Source organism: Sceloporus undulatus, chromosome 2 (assembly GCF_019175285.1).
Source record: "Sceloporus undulatus isolate JIND9_A2432 ecotype Alabama chromosome 2, SceUnd_v1.1, whole genome shotgun sequence".
In the NCBI taxonomy this organism is placed as follows: domain Eukaryota; kingdom Metazoa; phylum Chordata; class Lepidosauria; order Squamata; family Phrynosomatidae; genus Sceloporus; species Sceloporus undulatus.
In genome coordinates, this window is record NC_056523.1 from 264,910,315 (window position 1) to 264,937,260 (window position 26,946).

Sequence of the window (26,946 nt, forward strand, 5' to 3'; positions counted from 1 at the left end):
GACGTCCTAGCTCCGCGCCAGGGCACATAATGCGCCCTCCTTTCCGCAGAGCAGGAAGGAGCTCCGTTTTGGAGCTCCTTCCTGGTTTGGTCCGCTGGGCGCAGCCTTCAGATGGCTGCGCCCAGCGGACCAAAGGAGAAAGGGGCCAAGCTGCCCCTTTCTCCTCCTCCCCGCCGCTGTGGGGTGTCCTTGGGGCTTGAAGCCCCAGGGACACCCCTTTTCAGGCTGCGGGGAAGGGGCCTTTTGCCGCTTCCCCGCAGCCTGAAAAGCGGCGGACCGGGGCCTCAGCGGCTGCCGCTCTGGACACTGAGACCTCGATACAGCGGGGAAAGGGGCGGGTACAGCCACCCCAAAGAGGCGGTCTGTAACCCGCCTGCATAACCAAACTCTTTGGGTTTCACACTGAACATGGGTTCACATGGCTATGCATATTGAACATGTCAAGGTGGTTTCACAGTTCTTGCACCAAGTGTACTTCTCAGAAGTGTGTACTTGGTCAAGGGACTGTGGTTTTTCTTCACTGCACATGAGTTTGTAAAAATCACAGCAATTTACATTGGCCATGCCTCTGAAGCTGGCTCATAGCAATATCACCATCACCATCATTGTTCAAACAAAGCAGACCTGTAAAAATGGAATGGAAATCCTCCTCCTCCCTACGTGCCTGCGCTGGAGGCCAATGGCCCCGCGCGCCTGCACTAGAGGCCCCACGCGCTTCCGCGACAGGCCAAAGGCACCGCGGAGCTTTTGGCGGCGGCAATCGGTGGCAGGACCGAGCTGGGGCTAGTCCCAATGGCTTGGTGGGCCGCATGTGGCCCGCGGGCTGTAGGTTGCCGACCCCTGTTCTACCTCTTCCCAAGAAAGGATCCATAGGCTTCAGTACATTTTTTCCATAATGAAATCCAAGCATATGGACATAATCAGTGTATTGTATACTGTGGATTTAATTCCCCTCCGCTGTATAAATGTATAATTCAATACATTTAGGTGCTAATTGAAATTGTGAACTAGGAATCTTTTCTGTTTCCTTTTAAAAATGAAATAATATGAACAATCCACTAGGTGGCACTAGCTTACTAATAAACTTTTTCCAATTAACAGATTCAAAGAGGTAGCTGTGTTATACTGCTTCAGTATACCAAAAAAAGTGGGGAGGGAGAGACAATCTAGTGTTACCTTTGAAACTAACTGATTTTAGCATGAGTTTTGAACATTTTAATCCATTTCTTCAGATACACTGATGGGGTACAAGAAGAGACTTTCTATTGTTTTACATTAAATATTTTTTTAAAATCAGTTTTAAGTTTTACAAGAATTTCAAGGGTTTTTGGGGGGGATGCAAAAGAAAAAAGTCACTCAATCACTAGAAGATACAGTCGGCCCTTCTTATACACGGATTTTTTATACACGGATTCAAGCATACACGGTTTGAAAATGTTCCAAAAAAGGATAAATTTACCTTGATGTTCCATTTTTTTATTAGGGACACCATTTTGCTATGTCATTATACTTAATGGGACTCGATCATACACGGATTCTGTTATACACGGGGGATCTTGGAACCAAACCCCAGCGTATAACAAGGATCCACTGTACGATGATTCTATGATTTCTCAATCACTACATATTTTATATAAATTACACATTATTTCCTTGTTTTCACTGTATCAGTTAAAATAATACGTTTCAATAAGCGTACGCAGAAAGGCAATACGTATATCAATATAAATGGAACTGAAAACTTGATGTTGTTTTTAAAATCACATTCCTTAAAAACAGAAAACAATTTGTATCATTCTAATACAAATATCTATGAAACAATTTAGAAAACCATTCATTTAGCATTAATGTAAAGGTCAAATTGAATTCTTTAAATTACCATAGCCAGCAGCCATCTTACAGTTTAAGGCTTTCAAAAATAAGATTAATTAAGCATAATATTATCTCAGTATTGTTACTCTTCACCAAACGGGAATGGCTTGCATCAGATGTGCTGAAAGCCATAGTTAAAAGGCTCAGCAGCTTACACTAACAAAGCTATTTTTGCAGGCATTAGATCTGATCTCAGTATTCAACATTTCTCTCAATCAAACTAGATCAGTCTAATCCCCATGTAACAAAGCTTATTCACAGTGAAAACAAAGATAACAGAGGCTTCAGCAAGAAATGTAACATATATTTAGTCAACAAAGGAAATATAAAGGTGTTCTCTCCTTTATCTAGATGTTTAGCTTCCAAACATATCAGACGTTGTAATTTTAAACTTGACCCAACCTTCACTTTTGGAATGTCATTGCAATGTTTCCTGTATATCTGCAAGACATCCAAATGCATAGGAAATTTCAAAGCTATGGTGCTACATAAACAGATAGTAAAGGCTGAAAATATACTAGATAGTGATTGATGAGTTTTGGAATTCCATAGTCAGCCCTCTGTATCCACTGATTCTTTATCCACAGATTCAACAATCCATGGCTTGAAACTATGAAAAATTATATAAATTCCAAAAAGCAAACCTTGATTTTACCTGTTTATATAAGGGACACCAATTTACTACACTGTTGTATTTAATGGGACTTGTTCATCCATGGATTTTGGTATCCACCAGGGGTACTGGAACCAAACCCCAGCGGATACCACGGGCCCACTGTATTTAGACACTGGATCACTGGAGAATTCTTCCACCACACATCCATTTTAGATTGGATGATGATTCCTACAATGACGATGTTCAATCCAAAATAAATTGGTTTCAACTTTATGAGTGTCCTTCTCACCTTTCCCAAAATTACTAAGGTGGGGACAGTGAGGAAGGCTCCCAAATGATCACTGGCTAATTTGCTGTAACATCCATGGATGCTAGGGATCACAGAAAGTATCATTCCTAAGGTTTTTGACATTATTGTGACAAACTTGCACAGCTAAGAGTACACGAAACCCAAGCTTTGGTTGCTGTTGTAAACATACATTCAAGAAGGGATAAATCAGCAGCAATAGTACAGTAACTACAACAAAGTGCCTGCTGGTAGAGTGACACTGGGGGGAAAACGTATGGAGTCTGCATTAGATGTGACTCAAAAGGCAGTGGAAGACAGAGAAGGGCTCCCACAAAGATCTCAAAGCTAGGGCAGGCTTTAAGAGAGAATATAGTATTTCAGATGGCTGACCCAATTTCTATAAGGCTTTATAGGTTATAGCCCAGCCTTGAATTGTTCCCAGAAATAGATCAATAGTTAGTGAAGTCATCATAACAACTGAATTGGTTGCTTTTTAAAGCCTGCCCTTGTCAACTGTTTGTCTGTAACATTTTTGACAAACTGAATTTCCTAAAATTGGCAGCCCCACATAGAACATGTTACTGTGTGCTTTCATGGGGTTTTCTGGGGCTGAGAATGTGCGACTCGCCCAAAATCAACCAGTAGGTTTGCAAGGAGTAGCAGCTAAGCGAGCCCTGACTTCCAAAGTCAGAGTTCAATGCTCAAACCACTAAATCATACTAACTATCATGCTACAGTAATCTAATTAAAGCATGTACCAGAAAACTCTTAAAGTGGAACTGTTTAGTTTGATACACTGTCAGTTTCCTTAAATAAAAGTCATAGATCAGATCTACAGTGAGCCTGCGCCATACGCGGCCTTGAGCATACGCGCTCAAGCTGCGGGGCGCGCGTGGGGCGGAAGGGGCGGTGTGTCCCATTCAATTGAATGGGTGCGCGCGCCCGTTGTGCCCCACGCGCGCCCGCGCCGCCACGCCCAAGCCCCACTGTTTCCAATGGGGCTCGAGCATAGGCGGAATTCGCCTTACGCGGAGGGATCCAGAACGGATCCCCGCGTAAGGCGAGGACGGACTGTACTGGTGTGCTGAGCTTACTACGGGTCTGTATTGTTGCTGTCATGTGACGAAAAGTCATTTCTGACTTATGGAGACCCAAAGGCACAATTTGTTTAGAGGAGGTTTGTCACTGCCTTCCCCTGAGGCTGAGAGAGTGTGACTTGCCCAAGGTCACCCAGTAGATTTCATGGCAGCACTCAAACCTAATCTCTAGAGTCAAAGTCCAATATTCAAGCCATTATGGCACACTAGCTCTCAAAATAACTTATCAAGAAAGGAACCAGCTCCTTCTTTGTGGCTTTTAATGCCACAAAGGGCTGTGGTGGCAAGGTATGAGAGTCCCAATTTTACTGCTGTTGGATACTGAAGAACAACAGTATGGAAGTACAACATTGGACTTTATCCATAGTTATAGGCAGATGGGTGAATACAATGACCCATCTTAATTTCTTAATGACTTATCCCTTTATACTTAAAGGATAATTTGACCTGTACTTTATTCAAGAAATAAAAACTACTAAATGGCCTGCAAAGATTGATGATCAGTAGCATCACGACTTGATTTCTGTAACATCCTCCTGGCTGGGCTTCCTCTTTCTCACCTCCGTCCTTTAATTTCTGTCCAGCATTCAGCTGCACGCATTTTATCACTTCACACCCACCACTCTGACCCAAATCTCCTGGTGTGGCATCCCTTCACTGGCTCCCCTCCCTTTCCGCATTCAGTACAAAGCTCCTGCTGTTAACGTTAAAGCCCTCCGCCCCTCCTTACTTATCAGACCTTCTTTCTCCTCACCTTCCCACCAGGACCCTCCGTTCTGGTAGTCAAGGTTGGCTGTCTCAGCCCAGGATTTCCTCTGCCCCATCCCGGATTCGCCCCTTTTCACTTGCTGCCCCTCACTCCTGGAACCTTCTTCCCCCATGAGCAAGAACCATCACTTCTTTAACCAGCTTCAAAACGGAGTTGAAGACCATCCTGTTCAGAGAAGCGTTCCCAGGCCTTGCATAATTGTCACTTGCTATTTGATGTTCTTTTTTGTTGCCTGTTTTATTGAACCATTTCCTGTATTGCTATATATTTTATATGTATTATCCTATTATTTCTTAGATTGTACGCCATAGGCAGGTTTACTCTTATATATTTATTGTTTTAATGTACAGCACTGTGCCAATCTACAGCGCTATAAATAATAATAATAATAATAATAATAATGACAAAAAAAGAAAGTTGACAAATGGCATCAAGGAGGGCAAAACACTATCATAAACTGAAATTACAGAACATTAAAATAAAAGGGGAAATAAGAGTTGCCTCACCTCTCTGATCTCATTTGTAAAGTATGCAACAACAGCTTTTCTCTTGGTATCAATAGATGATGTTCATCCCTTTGCCAATACATAGATATGCACTGCAGTAAGCTCTATATTGTGTGCATTTCCCAGTTTAGCACTCTGCAAAAGCCACCCTTCAGCATTATGTCAGCTGGTGGAAAAACACTATCAACCAGAAAAAGCAAGCAAGCAAATGCAGCTACACAACAGGTCCTAAAAAGACAGCAAGAGTTAGAAAGATTAAGGATGATAGGTATCAAGGTCACTCACTTACAACAGTAGTTTGCTGTAACAAAACCTGTAAAATACATATGAAATAGACTGCAAGGCAAAAGATTTTCTACCATTTAAAATACTGAGAGTTACATTGAAAGCTTAAGTGAAATATCTCATGTATTCTATGACCTTGGGTCAAAGGCAGAGTATACAATTCATACCATTCTTTCAACAAGTTGGACTACATGGTAGAATTATTCACACAGTGCATATTTTTCTTACATAAAACCTTTCTAGAAGTCAAATAAACATGTTTCATTTTTTAGATTATTATTTTTAAAGTAAACACTGAAATAGCTTTATAGATATCCCTCAAATAACAAAGACTCTGCCAGTGAAACTCCTTACAAAGTCTTTTTATGACTATCCAGTCCCCCTTTTCTGTTTGCTGGAAGTTTTTTAATCAGCATTAGCATTGGGAAGACGGTAAGGGAAGACTGAAGAAACTTTTGGGCTGCAGCATTGTGTCTGCAGTAAACAAGGAAGCTTTTGCTGGAAAAGAATGAGATTCTGCTCTAGTCATAGTCCTACTGTAGCCGTGTATGCCTGCCTACAACATGCCAGAGTCCCTTGTTGAGCACAAGTGAACAACAAAACAGAGCTTTAAAAAGGATAGCAGATAAGCCTGCCACACCAGCTGCATTAAGTATGCTACAAAGCAACCAAAACAGAAATCATAAGAAAACTGCAGGGTAGAGAAAGAAAAAAGACATTCCTGGATGCATTTTGAAGAAACTTTCAAGTGGTCTCGCTAAGGTTCAAAATGTTTTTTATTTATTTACGCAAGGCTTACTTAACATTATTGTTTCATTTCACATGTTCGTATTATTAGTTTTGAATGAACGGTTTGCTTGTTGAAATGCTCTTTTTGTTTTTGTAGTGTATGAGCTACCCTATTCTGCTTCTGGTGCCAGTGTTGTTTTGTTAAAGAAGTAATATCCAGGAATACATCTACAGTGGTACCCCGGGATACGAATTGACCGCGTTACGAAATTTCCGGGATACGAAAAAGTTAGATAGGAAAAAACTGTTCCGGGTTACGATGTTTTTTTCGGGTTACGAAATTTTTTTCGGCGCGAAATTCAAACGCGACCGCTAGCCGCGCTTCGGAAAAGCCTTTTTCAGCTTGCGAAATGCATCGGGTTACGAACGCCGCGGCGGAACGAATTAATTTCGTAACCCGAGGTAGCACTGTACTTTGTTAACTGAGGTATAGCTGATTTTGCATCTCCATGTTTGCTGGGATTAGAGGTGCAGAATCCTCATGAAAATGGAAAAAAATACAATAAAAACATTGTATTTTTAGCTGAGAGAATACTGCTCTAGGAATCTCTGGTCCTCCAGTGTAACTCTATGGTCAATGTATGCAAGAGGCTGATCACAGAACTGCCCCGAAGGACCTACAAATGCCCAAAAGTTTTCTCTCAAAGAATTGCTAGGCCCTCCAGTGCAGGTTTTGGTTCAATTTGACCATATAGTTACACAGGAGGACCTAGAGATTCCTAGAGAGCATTTAAATTAAATCCATGAATAATCAAATCCACAAAAGTCAAAGCCTCAAATGTGAAGGGCTGACTGTACAAAGTTATTTCACTACCAGATACTCAAAGGAAAACACTGATATGTACAGATGTATATATACACTGGAAAAACAAACCTGTGAACACTGTAGATTTTCAACATGTAGTCTTCCTGTAGTCTCTTACTTACAGTGGTACCCCGGGATACGAATGCGCCGCCTTACGAAATTTCCGGGTTACGAAAAAAATCCATTTAAAAAAACTGTTCCGGGTTACGAAGGTTTTTTCGGGTTACGAAAAAAATTTTGGTGCTTTTCGGCGCTATTTCATACGAAATCGCGGCTTTTCCCCATTAGCGCCTATGGGTTTTTCGGCTTGCGAAGTATTTCGGGTTACGAAAGCGGCGGCGGAACGAATTAATTTCGTAACCCGGGGTACCACTGTATATAAAAAAAACTAAGCACTTCTCTTGTATTTACCTAAAAAACTGTTTTACAATACATTAGTTCAACGTGCCTCAACAACATGCACCAAAAGATCTTCCATAGAAGATATCTTTGGTTGTTTTAACTGAATTTCCTAAAATGCAATATATGGCACTGTATAGACGGGCACTACGGGGTACCATCGTTAAGTGCAAGGGGCAGCGCTTCCAGATGCGACCCGCCCCTCGCATGTGACGAGGGCGTCAAAATGGCGGCACCCTGTACATATGGGTGCCGCCATTTTAACGTGGCAGACACCTAGCATCCACACGTCCCGGCGTCATTGTGATGCCGCTAATGCGCCATTGGCGCACTGCGGCATCACAACCGCACCGCAGAAAGAACCCGCTTTTTGCGGGTTCTTTTTGCTGCGCGAGGGAGCCGTGCTGTTTGTCTGCTGCAGCTCCCTCACGCAGCAAACCAGGCCGACGGGAGACCGTCCTTTTTGGGCAGTCTGTATCCCTCCTATGTCTTTCAAAAAATCATTTAGAGAATACATTACAACTCAGTGCAGTATGCAGAACATCCCAGGAAGTAGGTGAAAGAACCACAGAACAGCTTCAAGTCAGATTATATTGACAGTACTGGGCTAGGTCAACAGACTGTCCTGTCTCCTTCTGTAATAGGAGCTTTATATATATACACACACACACACAGCTGTGTGTTTACTTTCAAAATTAGCATGTCATGGCTGAGTTTATCAGGTGTGTACATAAAATGTCTGTTACCTGTATTAAAATTTCATCTTACAATTTCACAATCTAATTCTGCATTTCCAGAGCTGAGGCATTTTCTTTTATGTACTGTGGGCCCTTGTTACCCCATGGGGTTTGACTCCAAGACCCCAGTGGATACCAAAACCCATGGATGCTCAAGTCCCATTAAATACAGTAGGGTACTTATATAATATGTATTATATCAACTTTTGTTATTTGGAATATAGGGGATGCTTTGACTGAGAGTTTCTGCATGGCAGGGGTTGGACCAGATGGTCCTTGTGGTGTCTTCCACCTCTACGATTCTATGATTCTATGATTTTCAAGTCATGGGTGCTTGACTCTATGGATAAAGAATCTGTGGCTATAAAGGGATGATTGTATGTTGTATTATTATTACTAGATTTTAATTGTTGAATTTATCTATCAAAAGCTAATATATCCTCTTTCTTGTCAATTGACTCAGTTCCTGTACTTTAGCTGCCTACTCCTGTACATGCAGAATGATTTTATTGTGGAGAACTGAAACATACAGATTTTGAAAGGACTTTGGTAGTCTTGTAACAAAGGGCCCATTCACACTGCATTTTAACCTGGGCTCCAAACCGGTTTAAATTGGGGTAGTTCTCACTTGAGCTGGGTTTTCTTGACCCGAATTAGGGGGTCGTTCACACATTAGGGGGCTTTCTGACCTGGATTGGATGGGCGCAGTACAAATCCCCCTTAACCTGGTTTTTTTTAAAATGGGCTTTCTTGCGGTTCTTTTCAAAAGAACCGGTTATTTTTGGCAAGGGCTGCCAATGGGAACTCAAAAGTCAATCCAATGTATCCTGCCGCCTCCACTCTTTCTGCCCTTCCTCCTCCTCCCCCCACCTCCTGCCAGGATCGTGGATTTTATCCCGTTGCCAATGTGAATGAAATCTAGAAATCAATGCCACAGAGAGATTCGATCATGGCAATTCAATGCCACAGAGATATTCAGTGGTGGCAATCATGGAAATAACCCGGTTTCCACACCAGGTTATTTCTCAGTGTGAATGGGCCCAAATACTCCTAAGCAATCTTGGCAGCCATGAGATAGGATGAGGGGTATTGGTAACTGGTTGAAGAACAAAAAACAGAACAGAAATAGTGAACTCTCAGGATCAAGGAATCAAAACAGTACCCCTCCCAAAAATCTTCACATGCTCACATGCTTTAAACTTTTTCATAAATGACACAGAGCTTGAGGTGAGCAGGGAAAGAGCCAGGTGTAATGATGGGCCCAAATTGTGTAGGGTACTTAAAATAAAAAGTGGTAGTGAAGGGACTGAAAAGGATTTGCCCAAATTGGGAGAAATAAGCATGAAAATGGCAAATGAAATTCAACATAAGCAAATTTAAAGTGTTACATGTTTGGGAGGGGAAAAAGAGGGGGAATCAAAACTTTAAAGACATGGTAATAGTGATCTGAGCAGGTGGTGACCAGCCAGAAAGGGAGATTTGGGATGCAGCTTGATGAAAATGTTGATCAAGTGTGCAACTGATGTGAAAAAGGGCAAATGCCATGTTTGGGTGATGGCTGCCAATATCATAATGCCTTTATAAAAAATATGTTATAACCACAGCTGCAATATTGTATACTGGTGTGGATACTATGCTCCAAATAGGATTATTGTATAGGTGGGAAAGGTGTGGAAAAGGGAAGGGTAAAATAAACAAGGAGTTGGAGCAACTTTCATCTCAAGAAAGATTACAATTATATGAGCACTTATTTAGGGCAGGAAAAGTAAGTATGGAGTGACAAGGAAGGGATGTATAATATTGTCCATGGTCTGAAGAAGACAGATAGAGAATTACTTATAATATGAAAGTCAACATAGATAGAAAGAAACACTTTTTCACAATGAAAAAAGAAAACTACAGGATTTGCATTTTTTTCCTACCCATGGGCTCCACAAAAACGACCCTGGAGGGCACCTGTGGCAAACCTATCACTGGGTTTTCATTCTTCTTAAAAGGAATTTTGACACTGCCATCCTCTGACATTGGTATAGAGTAACTTGCCCAAAGTCACCCAGTGGGTTTCATGGTCAGGCACTAATCGAACCCTGTTCTCCAAAGTCATAGTCCAACACTCAAACCAGTACATCACTACATCAAGGCAGCATAAAATATACTAAATCAAGCAAAAAGCTAAAAATCCAATAAATAAAAATTTGAAATACTATTGAACATGTTATTGCATTAAAATTCCATTAAATTTTTAAAAGTATAAAATGATTTAAAACATAATAATAGAGTTAAAATACAGCACACACATGCCATGAAAATGACTCTTTCCAACCAATTAATCACCAAATGCCTATTTGAATAGAAAGGGAATTCGCACTCTCTCTGGTGTCCTCGTCAGAAGGGCTTGTGATGGTGGTGGAACTCAAAGAAAGCCCCCCAATGTGGATTTTAAGAATCCCATAGGTATAACGAGATACGATCTTTCAAATAGTCTGGACCTAGGCTTTACAAGTCATAATTTGCACTCTAAATTTTACCCAGAAATAACATGGTAGCCAGTGCATTCTCTGTAAATGGCTCCTGCTCTGACAGCTCTAAAATCACTCTTTATCAAGATAAAAGCTTGCTTCTGGCCAAAAGCCAGCTCCAACCTGCACAACCCAAGCTGAAGGATGTTGGAGTTGTAGTCCAACAATATATAAATGGCAACACAAAACTCTAACTCTGCCCCCTTTCTTCATTTTCCCCACTCAACTGTGAAGCTCGTTGGATGACACTGTAACTAACCACTTAATTTAACCTCTCTGGATTGTTGTGACAGTAAAAGACAGCAGATCAATCTTGGGCAGATTCCTGGAGGAAAGGCAAGGTACAAAATGAAGGTAATAAATAGCTAAGTTATTCTTTTTCCATTTTCAAACACATTTTTTTTTCATTTTCATTTTCCTCTTACACTGTTTTCACTAATGCAACACAAGCCTTACTTTTTATTACTGAGAACTGAATCCACTGTGTAATTTTGCTTCTGCTTTCCCCTGCAAGTTGTAGCACGTGAAAATGTTACATGCATGAATTAATGAATACTAGGGACTACATGGCTCTCCCAGGAATAATTTCCTATTTCCCTTCTTGCATAATGCAACACACAGTAGTAAGCAGAATACCAGAGCTGCTAACTCAAGTTTGGCTCCTAATTTGATTTTGGAACATGTCATATGAACATTGCTGACATCAACATTCAACTGCAATATGTTTTATAGAGCAATTAAACCAAAAATACACATGTGCTACATAATTAGGAAACTGATGTAATTACATTTCAGAAATACTTTCAATTAATGGAATGAATTAAAATTATACATAGTCTAGAAACATATTACGTGTCTGCATTTTCTGCATAAGTGGTTGCCTAGTAGCCACTTGTACTTCCACCTGTGAAATGTCAGCTTTTCTCCATTGATTATTTGTGAATATCTTTTTTCTTCTTTTTTTGTACCTGAGCAGAGCATAATCTTCTAATGATTCCCAAACTTTGGATATTTTGGACTTCAGCTCTCACAATTCCTGACTGTTGCCCAAACTGGCTGGGGTTTCTGAGAGCTGAAGTTTAATGCATAAAGTTTGCTTATAATGTTCGGTAGACTAATGGGCCCAGGGTCCGTTTTTTCTCCTTTATTATAAATGGACATGAAAATAGCAAGCCCCCAATTATCCAGAATGCAGATTGTTCGATCTATGGTGGTAAATAATGCTTAATTGAAATGTTGGGATTCTTCCCCCTCACCCTCACCCCCATCTTGCAATGTTTGGAATCACTCTTCTTTTCCAATCCACTTTCATTCTGTCAGAGATATATAATGCCTTTACACAGGTATTATACAGCCCAGTTCAGGCTGCATCACTTAATATGGGAAGGCCATGGACTTAAGAGGGTGATGCTGTCACAGCATCATGGGAGCGTAACATGGCATAAACAGCCTCTGGCATGTTATAAACCAGGGGTAGGTAACCTGCGGCCCGCAGGCTGGATGCAGCCCAGCAAGGCCTTGGGACCGGCCCCATCCCGGTCCTGCCGCCGATTGCTGCTGGGGCCTTTGGGGGGCAATTGTCTATAGAAGCCTCAGAAACATGCATTTATCTTAACATTTTTTAAAAAATCAGCAAATTTTTTCGCGTGTCCTCCATTTTTTTTTTAAAAAAGTGTCTTCCATTTGAAAATTTTGTCCTACATTTGTCCTGGTTTATTTATATATTTAAATTTAAAAAATATATATTTAATTATTTATTTTTTGACTTTGGCCCCCAGTTGTCTGAGGGACAGCAACCCAGCCCCCGGCTCAAAAAGGTTGCCTACCCCTGTTATAAACGCTCCTCTACTCCAGGGGTAAGAGTACTGTATGCTACTGGCTATATGCAACACACCAAGGAATTCCAGGACAATTGCTGATGCAGCTAGGAAGACACAAGAGGGAGGGATCAGCAGAGGTACAAGAGAAAAGGACACAGAAAAATGGCAACCTTATAAGCACATTCAGAAGCAACAGAATCTTAACACCCCAAAAACAAAGAATGGAACAGAAACCAGGACCTGGAGCAACAGCTTTTAACTGGAGGAAAAGAGATTCCACCTCAATATTAGGAAGAAAGTCCTAAAAGTAAGAGCTGTTTGACAGTGGAACACAGTCCCTCAGATTGTGGTAGTGTCTCCTTCTTTGTAGACAGAGGCTGGATGGCCATCTATCAGGGGTTCTTTGATTGTCTATTCCTGCATGGCTCATCTTGTGGTCTCTTCCAACTGATTCTATTATTTCTTTATTTCCTTGGTGTATCACTGAGAAAAGCACTGAAACAGTGAACAGGAACCCTCCATGCTATAACATTTTGTCACACATCCCATATACTGACCTAAGGCTTATTCTTTCCTTTCTAGAACTAGTGCTTAGACCTGAAAAGGTGAGACCTCCATTGTATAGGTCACTCTATAAGCTCTCTCTCACTTATCATGTCCCCCAGCAAAAAATACTTTAAAAAAGGAGATACTCCATTACAGAGGTCCTTGCTTGTTGTCAATTCCTGCAACATCTTCAGTTTATGGCAACCCTAACGACAGACCTCCAAGAGCTCCAGTGAACAATAAATACAGTCGTCCCTTAATATTTGTGGCTTTGACACTTGTGGTTTCGATTGTGAGGTCATGGCCGCTGCGCATGCACTCCTCCTCATCCCTCCGGGGCTTTTCCCCTAGGGAGGGAAAAGACACAGGAGGGAAAAGCTGGGAAGAGTGCGCGCACCAATCCCATCCCTTTCCAGGATGAAGAGCTGCCTCTTTCCCCAAGCAGCTCTCTGCCTTGGGAAGGGGTTTGGGGAAAATAATCTCTCACCTTTTTCTAGGACAGGGAGCTGCCTGGGGAAAGACATCTCTCTTGCCTTAGGAAGGGGTTTGGGGAAAGTGAACATGCCCTCCTTCCAGCTGTTCCAAGGCTTCAGAGAGCTTCCCAAGCTCCCTGAAGCCTTGGAAGGAAAGGAGGGTGCTGTGAATGCGCGCTTGCCTGCCCTTCCAGTGCCTCCAAGAGCTTGCTAGAGCTGTTTCAGGCTTTGGAAGGGAGATGGGGGAGCGCACACACACACTTCTCCCCCCCCCCTTTATTCATGAATTTTTACTTTCGCAGGGGTCTTGTGCCCCTAACCCCTGTGAACGTCAAGAGTTGACTGTAGCTGGTCTTCATATCCTCCAGCTTTATTCACATGAATATCTTCTCTTATAAAATGAAATACACATTAGGAGTACCTCATATGTTGTAACATACATCATTCTGGTATTCAGATCTTCCTTCTTTAGGAACAGGAAATGTTTTACAAGTCCTTTCCTTCTAAGATTTTTATTGGCATCTGCTGATTCTAAGCTTAATGCAAGCAAGGCTGTTGTGAAATAATTTAAGATAACTATTGCAAGAGAGGAACTTGATTGAAATACTACTAACATACATACAAAAAAGTTGTTTATTTAGGCTTAGAAAAAAAGTCTTGCTTTCACAGAGTTCAACTATATAGTATATCAGTGCCATAAGAAAGGGGCACAACCTACTTGCACTACCTGCAACACATAGTAGTGACTACTGCTAGCCATCCATTGCTCTGGATACTACTCCTTTTTCACAGGGACCATATGCAATTTGGTAAGAGCAATGTCAGGCCCTACTGCCTCCTCCATACCTTTCCCCACACAGTTGTTCTTCAGTCTCTTCCTTCAGCTGCTCTCACAGTCACCAAAAGACCTTCTTTAATATCGCAACAAAATTCACCACAGTGGCTGGTCCCTTAGCCTCTCTTTTCACAATCCTATTTTGGAAATTATTGCATTTTATGATCTCTCAGCTTCTGTTTATTATTCCATTTTTATGATCTCTCAGCAACCATTTACCCTGTATCTCAAAATTCCTGTATATGGACACTATCCAAGCATTTCTTTCTGAGCAATGTACCAGAAATGCCTCAGCCTACTGTATAACTAAAATCCTTGACCTCAACTGTTATACACAATACCATATTTTCTTGAGGAATTGTCTGACAAGAGCTCCAGATATTTCAAAAATGATACATACATATACTAACACTGGTACTTGGTTCACAATTCAGGATCCTAAAAAACTCATCATCCACTTTAGAGTGAGTGTCTAACAAAGACTGGTTTAAAATAGTACAAGTTAAGTCTGGTGAAATCTCAGAAACCAAAGAGAGCAGGAACATTTCTTGTCATCGGGAGATAATGTTTTCACTTCTTTTCATAATAATGTGCCCTTTCACTGCCTAGCAGAAACAGATAACATGAAGAAATACATGAGAAATAGCTTAGTTTACTATTTCTGGCAAAATACAGAATTCAGTTTTTCTTGACAATGAAGGGGTTATGGGAAGCTGAGATTTCCTTTATAAATTCAGGAAACATAGATTGCTGACAAGCAGGTAGGAATAATACTGTTCTTGACTCAATTTTTGCTTAATTTGAGTTTTCACTAAAGTTTGAGGCAGGAGCCTGATACAAGCATGAAAAGCAAGATCGATTAGAACCATTCATTACAACCAACATGAACAACAACAGTTACTACAAAGATTAGGATGCATGTTGTATACTTCCTGAACTCCACGTACCCAGACATGAATCACACATACTAAATGGATGTATCAACTCATGCTTTGAAAAAAAAGAAACAGCAAATATTTGCTTTAGGTGACAGGAAGATCAAGAACATAATTAGTCATTCCTAGTTTGCTTATAAATAAATGTTTTATATAGACATACATACTACGTGTGTGTGTGTGTGTTTTTTGTGTATACAAATGCACAAAAATTTCAAACATTACAAAAAGCTGTTTTACTCTCAGAATTCAAGCAAATGCATTTTACTGAAGGGAGAATTCATAGTTTATACTGACTTAGTTTTCCCCAGCGCTACTAAATTGACAAATTTCTGAAATCTTATTCCAAGATTAAAATCATAATTTAAAGACTAATATAGCATCAGACCCTTATCCTTAACACACTATAAACCATTGCCAAGCATTGTGAACATGTTTTATTCACGATTTAAAGAACATCTCAATTTGAATTATTCCCTGGCTAGTCAATAATTCGCGTTTTTGTTTAAGTCCAAGAAATAATGAATACTCTTTTATGTCTTAAGTTTGCTTTAAAAGTTTGGTTTCTAACACCTGAAACAACAGCACATTCTAAAGAAGTCAATTAACTCATATATAGGTTCATTAAAAGGGAAAAGTGAGGAATCTGCTTGCGTCTTCTCTTTCACACACAAAATTAATATACAGGCTATAATTTACATTAATTGTATTATAGTGATGTGTGAGAGCCTTTTGAACTTCTCTGAACTGATGGAAACGAAGTGACAATCCTAAGGTTTTAAATTCTCATCTGGCTTCCTTAATCTTACGACATAATTTCAACCCACATGGAATATGTAAATATCTAGATATGCAATCCTGCACAAAGGCTGGTTGCTTAGATCCCATTGACTTCTTCAGCCATGTACACAAGTCTTTCTTCATTAGTTTCCAAGGAGGATAAACAGACAGGAAAGTACAGCTCAGGAAGGCAGTTTCCTAACACTTCAGAGAATAAGCTTGAGTGAGGTCCAGAAAAAGGAACAAAACGGAACAGAAAAAGCTCTTGGGCTACTAGCCTGTAGATACGTCACACAGAAATACATCTTCGAATCTGCATAAACTGAGGCTGCTGCCAGATTGCAGAGATAATCCATCTTGACACTACTTTTAACTGCCATGGCTCGATGCTATGAAACCCTGGGATTTGTACTTTGTTGTACTGTATTATCAGAGCACTCTCTGACAGAAGGCTAAATATCTCCCCAAGCTACAATCCCCAGAAGTCCATAGAACTAAGCCATGGCAGTTAAAGTGGTGTCAAACTGCATTAATTCTGCAGTGTAGATGCCACGTGAGACATACTCAGCAGACCATGTTTGATGGGGCCAACTTCTGCCACAAAAAAGCCAGTTCTAATAGAGTTCTTCCTTCTTCTTTTTACCTGGAAATCCCAATGGCTTACTGGAAACTTAGTCACTTTGCACATGATCGGATGCATTTGTATTATCACCCTCAAACAATAGTAGGCCATTCTCTCTCTCTCCCCCTCCCTCTTTAAAGGGGAGGCAGATATGAGTTGTCACCCTTTTCCTTCCCAGAGTTTGTTTAACACCCAGTTTGTCCAACATTTGTTCTGCTGAAGGTGACAGCTTCCTTACTATAGTTTTTTGTGGGTTTTTCAGGCTACATGGCCATGTTCTAGAAGAGTTTATTCCTGATGTTTTGCCTGCATCTGTGGCTGGCATCTTCAGAGAATGCTGGCATGGAAGAGAGTTGGGTATATAATATATAATATATATATATATGCGCTGTGTGATCCTGGGTACATGGCCACATAGCCCAAAACCCCCACAAGAAACTATGGATGCTGGCCATGAAAGCCTTCGACTTCACAGCTTCCTCACTAGTTCACACCTAACCTGTTGCTAATGTCTTTGACTTAACAGGGATACTACAGATGGCCCTCCACATTTGGGGGGGGGGGTATTTGTTTACTTCTATTGTTTAGATGTCATTGGCCTACTGCCTGGTGAAGCTGAAAGCGGGAGACAGTCCAGGGTGACCAGATATCCTCCATGTCCTACATTTCAACCTTATGACCGGGAGGCATTCCAAAATGTCCTCCGTGCTCAGCAAGCCTAAGAAGCATGAATTTGTATGAGTGTTCATAGCTTTTATTGTGGAACGTCCTACATTTTTCTCAACTGCCTTACATTTCGCAGTGCCTTGTCCTCTTCTGTGGCTATGACATCTGGTCACCCTGACTGAATTCAAGGCAGGCATGTTCCTTGTCTCTTCCTCCTGGAAGGGAAGAGGAGCAAAGGAGCTCCTTTGCGAAGTCAAGCCTGCTCCTTTGACTTCAGGCAGCCAGGGAAGGAGGGCGGAAAAGCCATGGGAAAGGAGGACGCCTCTCCTCAGAAGCCAGATAGGTCCTCATCTCTGAAGAGGACAAGGCACTACAAAATGGAGCGCTGTCAAGAAAAAAAATTGGAGAACCTGACCAAAGAAGAGCTCATAACACTCACAGAAATGCATTTCCATGCTTCTTAGTCCTGCTCAAAATGGACCGAAGGTAGGGATGGAGGGCAGGTCCTGGAAAAGGAGGGCCAAGCATGGTAAGGCTGGGGTAGAAGGTGGGATTGGAGGACATGTCCTGGAAAAGGAGGACCAAGTCTGATTGCCGTGGGCCAAAAGATGGGAGTGGAGGACAAGTGTTGGAAAAGGAGGACCAAGTGTGGTCAGCCTGGGGAAGAAGGTAGGAATGTAAGGCAGGTCCTGGAAAAGAGGACCAAGTGTGGTCATCCTGGGCCCAAAGATGGGGATGGAGGACAAGTCTTGGAAATGGAGGGCTAAGTATGATCACCTCGGGCCAAAAGATGGGAATGGAGGACAAGTGTTGCAAAAGAGGACCAAGTTTGGTCACTCTGGGGAAGAAAGTAGATGGAGGACAGGTATTGGAAAAGGAGGACCGAGTCTGGTCAGTCTGAGAAAGAAGGAATGAGGACACGTCTTAGAAAAGTGAACTAAGCCTGGTCACTCTGGGACAGAAGGCATGGATGGAGGACAAGTCCGGGAAAAGGAGGACCAAGCACAAACAGCAGGCGCTTCACCAAACTGGAACGGCCCCGTCCCCTCCTCCCTCCGCCTGGGGTCCCTTTTCCCTTTGTGAGAGAGAGGGTCTCTCTCTCACACACACACATACACACACACAAGAACCCCCTCCTGCTCCTGGTTGTAGGGACGGAGTAACTCACTGTGTCTCCCGTGGCGAAAGAAGAGGCACCTGGGCGACCGACTCCAAGGAGGCTGGCTATGGCTCCTTCGGAAGGGAGGGAAGGAGGCGCCTTGGCTCCAGAGAGACTCAGAGAGAGAGATGTTTATATGTGGGGAAAGGGGGCTGGGGTCTCTCTTCCCCTCGGAAGAGGCGTCGTCGTGGGCAACCTGCCCTCTGGCCTCAGGGCGAGGCTTCCCCAGGGATTTCTCAATAGTTAGCTCTATAAAAGTAAGGAGGAGGGGGACCAAGAGGAAGGAGGGGGAGGAAGCCCCACCCTCCCTGCCTCCCTCCCTCCTCAGGCGTCTCTGGGGGTGTTCCTCTGGCCTCCTCCTCACATACACACACACACACACACCCCGAGTCACGCTTTGTGTGGCTCTCATCCTATTGTGACTGAGCCCTCTCTCCTCAGGCTGCTCCGCACTGGAGAAATTAATCCGCTTTCACGCCACTTTGTTTTAACCGCCATAGCTCAGTGCTGTGGGATTGTGGGCCGATTCTCTAAGACTATTTGTTTTTATTGTTAATTATGTTTATTAGTTTCATTTTGTATATTTAATATTTAATGTATATTTACTATTTTACTATTTATTTACATTACTATATACTGTATATTTGATATTTAATAATATTGTAATGTTTTATTTGCTATTTAATTTAATGTTTAATATTTAATTTAATATTTAATTTAATATTTTATATTTTATATTTATTTTATGTCTTATATTTTATTTAATATTTAATATTTTATTTAATGTGTAATAATATTTTATTCACTATTTTATTTATTATTTTCTTTAATATTTAATATTTTGTTTAATATTTTATTTAATATTAAATAATATTTTACTATTTAATTTAATGTTTTATTTAACATTAATATTTTATTTAATCATAGACTCATAAAGTTGGAAGGGATCCCAAAGGCCATCCAATCCAACCCCATTCTGCCATGCAGGAACTCTCAATCACACCATCTCCAACAGATGGCCATCCAGCCTCTGTTTAAAGATTTCCAAGGAGAGAGATTCAAAGGGAGTGCATTCCACTGTCGAACAGCCCTTACTGTCAGGAGGTTCCTCCTAATGTTCAGGTGGAATCTCTTTTCCTGCAGCTTGCATCCATTGTTCCAGGTTCTGTTCTCTGGAGCAGCAGAAAACAAGCGTGTTCCCTCCTCAACATGACATCCCTTCAAATATTTAAACAGGACTATCATATCACTTCTTAACCTTCTCTTCTCCAGGCTAAATATCCCCAGCTCCCTAAGTCTTTCCTCAGAGGACATGGTTTCCAGACTCTTCACCATTTTAGTCGCCCTCCTTTGGACACGCTCCAGTTTCTCAACATCCTATTTAAATTGTGGTGCCCAGAACTGGACACAATGTTCCAGGTGGGGCCTGACCAGAGCAGAATACAGTGGCACTATTGCTTCCCTTGATCTAGATACACTGGTGCCTCGGGATACGAAATGATCGGGTTACGAAATTTCCGGGATACGAAAAAGTTGGATTGGCAAAAACTGTTTCGGGTTACGAAATATTTTTCGGGTTACGAAATTCATTTCGGCGCGAAATTCAAATGCTGCAAAGTGCAGCTATAGGCTTTCCAGTGCTAACGGAAAGCCTTTTCGGGTTACGAAAGGAATGGCGGAACGAATTAATTTCGTAACCCGAGGCACCAGTGTACTATACTTTTACTGATGCAGCCTAAAATTGCATTGGCCTTTTTAGCTGCCGCATTGCACTGTTGACTCATGTTCAACTTGTGGCCTACTTGGACTCCTAGATCCCTTTCACATGTAGTTTCATTCAGCCAGGTCTCCCCCATCCTATATCTGTGCATTTCATTTTTCTGCCCCAAGTGCAGTACCTTACATTTCTCCCTGTTGAAGTTCATTTTGTTAGCTTTGGCCCAGCTTTCTAGTCTATTCAGGTCATTTTGAATTTTGATCCTGTCCTCTGGGGTATTAGCTATTCCCCCTAATTTGGTGTCATCTGCAAATTTGATAAGTATGCCCCCAATTTTGTCCTCCAAGTCATTGATAAAGATGTTGAACAGTACTGGGCCCAGGACAGAGCCCTGTGGGACCCCACTGGTCACTTCTTTCCAGGATGAAAAGGAGCCATTGTGGAGCACCCTTTGGGTTCGGCCAGTCAACCAATTACAAATCCATGTTACAGTTACTTTGTCTAGCCTACATTTTGCAAGCTTGTTCACAAGAATGTCATGGGAAACCTTTTGAAAGGCCTTACTGAAATCAAGATACTGTATACTATATCCACAGCATTCCCTTCATCTACCAAGCTGGTAATTTTATCAAAGAAAGAGATCAGATTTTTTTGATTTTTTTTTATTACACAAAAGTTAGTATATACAAATACAAAACAAATACAAAGATACAACACAACAAGACGAATACATAGAACATTGCATGCTTATTCTCTACAATCTAAATTACTCTTCAAGTACTTCTAACACCCATTATGGTACTTAGCTATCTTAGCATATACTATATTCCACCATATCCAACTTAGGTTTCTTAGCTTTTGTTATCCTGTCTAAATATTTCAAAAGGTAGAAGCAAAATATAACTCAATTCCAGTTGGCATTTCCTAAAGTAATAAGGACCTATAATATAACTAATTCTAATGCAGCCAGTACATTATTAAGCCGTACGATATCTATGGCATCTTAAACTCACAATATGTCTCCAAACATTCCCATCTCTTATTTGCCACCTTCATATCTTTATTTCTCAGGCTCTCTGTCAACATATCCATTTCCTTAGCTTCCCTCAATTTAATTATCCATTCAGCTTCACAAGGAATTTCCTTCTTTTTCCAGTATTGTGCATAAATAATTTGGCCCAGTGTTACCATGTAAAGGATTAAAGACAACATCTCTTTTATCTTCGGGTCATCCAATATACAAATCATATTTAACAAAAAGATACGGGGATCCAATGGTATATCTACCTGTAGAATGTTTAGCATTAATCTATGTATATTCCCCCAACATTTTTGGCCATCTCACAGTCCCACCATAGGTGGAAGAAAGAACCTTCCTGCTTCCCACATTTCCAACAGGCATTGCTTGCAGTTTTATAGATTTTATTAATCTTTACAGGCGTCATATGCCATCTATAAAGCATTTTAGTTTAATTCTCTTTGTAGTTTTGGCAAACTGTAAATCTTTTTGTATCTTTCCAGGACTCCTACCAGTGTTCTAAGTCAATAGATCTCTGTAGATCCTGTGACCACCTGACCATCGAGTGTTTGACAAGTTCATCCTCCAACTGTCTCTCAGAAAGAGATCAGATTTGTCTGGCAAGACTTGTTTCTCTGAAACCCATGTTGAATTTTTGTGATTATGGAATTGCCATCTAGATGTTCACAGACACTTTGTTTAATTATCTGCTCCAGAATCTTTCCTGGTATTGATGTCAGACTAACTGGAAGATAATTTTTGGGATCCTCTTTGTTCCCCTTTTTGAAGATGGGGACAATGTTTGCCCTCCGCCAGTCTGCTGGGACTTCTCCTGTTCTCCAGGAGCTCTCAAACATTATTATTGCCAATGGCTCCGATATTACATTTGCCAGTTCTTTTAATACCCTTGGATGGAGTTCATCTGGTCCTGGAGACTTAAATTCATTTAGATTAACAAGGTATTCCTCTACTATCTCCTTACTTATTCTGTACTGAAATTCCCCTGTTCTGTCCTCTGCTCCATTATCCTCAGGTTGAGCACCCTTTGCCTTTTCTGAGAAGACTGAGGCAAAGAAAGTGTTGAGTAATTCTGCCTTTTCTCTGTCTTCTGTTAGCATTTTGCCATCTTCTCCATGCAGTGGCCCTACCGTTTCCTCCTTCTTCCTTTTGCTGCGGACGTATCCAAAAAATCCCTTTTTATTGTTCTTAACCTCTCTAGCAAGCCTGAGTTCATTCTGTGCGTTAGCTTTTCTGACTTTACCCTTACATGTGCTTGCTATTTGTTTGAATTCCTCATTATTATTATTATTATTATTATTATTAACATTTATTTATAAAGCGCTGTAAATTTACACAGCGCTGTACATACAATCTTTTTAATTAGACGGTTCCCTGCCCTCAGGCTTACAATCTAAAAAGACATGACATAAAAGGAGAAGGGAAAGGTGGTGGGGCTAGTAGGTGTGATTTCCCCCCTTTTCCATTTCTTATACATGTTCCGTTTCAAACTTAGCTCAGTTGAAAGTTCCTTAGTCATCCATCTTGGTTTCTTGAGACACCTCCTATTTTTCTTTCTCACTGGAACTGTGAAATTGCGCCTTCAGTATATCCCTTTTAAGAATATTTCATTTAATATTTAATAATATTTAATTTACTATTTTGCTTACTATTTTATTTAATATTTAATATTTTAGTTACTATTTTATTTACTATTTTTATTTATTTATTTATTTTAATATCTAATGTAATATTTAAATTAAATTGAATGCTTTCATATTTTATTTAACATTTTATTTATATTAATTTATTGTTTATTCCAAAGTTAAAATCATCCCAAAATATCAAGCTTACAACAGATTCAAATTGAAGCATGCCAAGTCCAAAACACACTGCAGAAATCATCCAGTTTGAATCTGCTTTAGCTGCCCTGGCTCAATGTTAGGGAATTCTGGGAACTGTAGTTTTGGGAGACATTTAGCCTTCTCTGCCAGAAAGCTGTGGTGTCACGATAAACTGCAACATCCAGGAACCCCATAGCATTGCATTACTTCACAGAGCTAAAAGCATCCAAAAATAATCAGGTTTGACGCCACTTTAACTGCCACGGCTCATTGCTGTGGGATCCTGGAAAATGTAGTTTGGCGAGACATCATTTAGCCTTCTCTGTCAGGGAACTCTGGGGCCACAACCAACTACAGTCCCCAGAATTCCATAGCATTAAGCCGTGACAGTTAAAGGTCCAAACCACACTGCAGAAATAATAATAATAAATAATCCATTTTGAGACCACTTTAACTGCCCTGGTTTGATGTTAGGGCATCCTGGGAACTGTAGTTTTGTGAAACATTTAGCCTTCTCTGTCAGAGAGCTCTGATGCCACAACAGACTACAATTCCCATGATTCTCTAGCACTGATCCAGGGCAGTTAAAGCAGTCTCAAACTGGATTATTTCTGCAGTGTGGATTGGACCAAATTGAAAGAAAGAAGTTAGCAGCCTGAGGAAATGAGGCTCAAGTCCAGGAAAGCTCATGCTCCAAACTTCTCTCCTCCGGTTAGGCTCAAGATCTCTTTACTTGTGCTGTGTCATTTCCGATTTATGTTGAACCTTTTCTTGTCAATTTTCTTCAGAGGGGGTTTGCCTCTGAGGCTGAGAGAGTGTAACTTGCCCATGGTCACCCAGTGGGTTTTTGTAGTCAGAGCAGGGATTCGAACTCTGGTCTCCAGAGTCCTAGTCCAGTACTCAAACTGCACCACTCTAACTGCAATGTGTAATGTTTATTGAGGTTACATTTGTTTGTCTGTACAGGCACTGTATACACAGCATGCAAGGGGTATTGTAGTAAAAGAGTATTGTGGCACATTTGAGACTAAGATTACTGCTTCTACACTGCAGAAATAATGCAGTTTGAGAGAACTTTAACTGCCATGGCTCAATGCTATGAAATTCTGGGATTTGTAGCTTTGTGAGATATTTAGCCTTCTCTGTCAGAGAGCTCTAGTGCCATAACAAACTATAAATCCCAGGGTTCCATAGGATGGAGCCATAATAGTGAAAATGGTGTTAACCTGCATTAATTCTGCAGTGTGGCAGCAGGTTGAGAGAAATAAAGAGGTTAGTTACCATAAGATTTTGTAGGGGTTATTTAGATGGTAAAAATCTGGTTGTATCTTTGTCGTTCACCTAAATTTTGAATTAAGTTGTGTGTTTGTTTGATGTTTGTTTGTTTGTTTCAGGGAGGACTGCCCAAAACCCCACTTAACCTGGGATAATTGATGTAGGATCCCCTCAAAGTTTTTAAAAAAGATTCAGATACATGGATGTGTGAATAACCAATGCAAATAGACACAGGATAAAACTCTGCATGCCTTGAACGTGCTTTGAATGCATTCACATCATTGACTCCATCTTTAATCAAGTGCTGACACATGTGATCACCTGAACTTGCAGCGATGTGGATAGATTAGGCTCCATAGTGTGAACAACAAACCTGGAATGTGTGAATGAGATTATTCACATAGCCGGGTTACAGACCGCCCATTTGGGTCGGGCTGTACCCGCCCCTTTCCCTGGTGTATTGGGGCCTCAGCTGCCAGAACGGCAGCTGCTGAGGCCCCGATCCGCCGCTTTTCAGGCTGCGGGGAAGCGGCAAAACGCCGCTTCCCCACAGCCTGAAAAGTGGTGTCCTTGGGTCTTCAAGCCCCAGGGACACCCCGCGGCGACGCCTTTCTCCCTTGCTTCGCTGGGCGCAGCCGTCTGAAGGCTGCGCCCAGCGAGGTAAAGCGGCGCCGCAAACCAGGAAGGAGCTCCAAAATGGAGCTCCTTCCTGGTCCGCGGAAAGGGCACACTAAGCGCCCTGGCCGGGCCGACGAGTGTCACGTCCGCGCCGCCCCGTATAGAGCGGTGTGCGTCGTGACGTCGTCATGGCGGCCCCCTTGTGGAAGGGGGCTGCCATTTTTTACGGACTCAGTCCGTACTAGGGTTGGGGGTGCGGAAGCACCGCACCTTCCTAACCCTAGTACGGACTGACTCTGTACTTTAATGGCGTTGTGTAACCCGCCATAATCACACCTAAACCCCCCCAAACCAAAAAAAACAGCATGTGAATGACTCTGTAGATGTCAGTCTACTTCCTCAGATGCATGGAGTGAAGTATCCAGTCATTATGAGCTCTGTACTCTCTCAAAAAGCCCTTCAGGCTGCATCCACATTGGATAAATAATCCAGTTTGATACCACTTTAACTGCCATGACTCAGTGCTATGGAATTCTAGGAAGGGTAGTTTTGTGAGATATTTAGCCTTCTCTGTCACAGAGCACTTTATAAACAGGCTATGTGAATAACAGAAATATAAAACTGTGGGCATGATAAAGGGGTGGCAAGTTCAGTTCTAACTATAGACCTTGGGGGACAAAGGCAAGAGGAAGGGTGTTGCCTAAAGCCAAGATGAGTAGATAACCATATGGGTGTTGTTGCTGCCTGTCTTCCTAAAACAGATTCAGAGGGCTCTGGGCCTATTTCCTTGCAGAGGATATGGGGCCACCCATTAACAAGGACTACTCAAGGTGCAGATAACTATCTTTGAATACAAAGAAAACAATGGCCAAAATCAGTTGTTAATCCCAGCTAAAGTAAACCATTGAAGCAATGGGTAGTGTTGATTTACCAATTTCCCATTCATTCACTGGTCCAGTTCAGGTCTAGCAACTGGGTTTGTGTGTGCATGCATGTGCCTTCAAATTATGGTGACATGAATTTCCTTTCTTAGGCAAGGAATCTGAACAGGTGGTTTGCCATTGGCTTCCTCTGAAATATTGCCCACAGCCCCTGGTATTAATTGGTTGTTCTCCTTCCAAATACTAATGAAGCCTACCTCTACTTAGTATCCAAGATCAGATGGTATCTGGTGCCTTCAGGGTACTTAGGTTGAAATCAATTGGATTAAGGGCTACAAAACCAACAACATTACAAACTTGCTGATTGTTTGCCCATGAGGAGAAAGAGGAAAATGTATACTAAAGAGCAACATGTGGTGTTGTAGAGGGGACACATACATTTTGGGGCTAACCCTTTTGAGGCTACCTTGTAACAGATGACAGGGCCATCTCTATCCTGTTTTTAATTTCTCTCCCATAGTATCTGGGCAGGGACACAATTTGAAAACACTTTAAGAAAAAATCCAGATTGCGGTTTTGTTGCACTGTTACCCACAGTTTCTTGGCATCACAACTGAGCTCTTCCACTGTTGTGATCCAAACTGGTGGAAATGAGGTGCTCCTATTCATGATCTGCACTACTTGGAATTTCTCCCCCATTGCAATAAATAGTATAGGTCTGGCCTTACTATATCCCCCTTCTGAGTTAACCTCTTGGTCAAAGACCACCCCCACCTTCTTCTTATGGTGATGGTGTTTTTGACAGATAGAGGAAGTTCAGTCAGTGGAGTAAATGTGGTCAAGCATGTGATGTAGAAAGCACTAATATCACAATCACCCTCACTTCTGCTGCTTTTCTAGGTTGTCATCGTAGGGCCCAGAGTTTATCTGATTATCAAACGAAAATATCCTGGGGAGGAAGGACTACATGACATTCACCTCTTATTTTACCACTCCCTTATGCCAGTTTTTAATAATATTAATTTTAATAATTTGAGGCAGTGTTATTCTGTACTTCTTCCATATACAAATGTTCCC

The 26,946-nt window shown here is 41.4% G+C and overlaps 1 protein-coding gene across 1 annotated transcript in view; it reads right to left on the minus strand.

Moving 5' to 3' along the window:
• The window catches only part of TNFAIP8 (TNF alpha induced protein 8), a 58,293-nt gene extending 39,456 nt beyond the window's left edge, over positions 1-18,837 (minus strand). The window contains exon 1 of the mRNA XM_042455088.1: positions 18,529-18,837. Within this exon, the coding sequence (XP_042311022.1) occupies position 18,529 (1 nt within the window). The 5' untranslated portion in view covers positions 18,530-18,837. The remainder of the gene's footprint in view (positions 1-18,528) is intronic.
• Between the last annotated feature and the right edge of the window lie 8,109 nt (positions 18,838-26,946).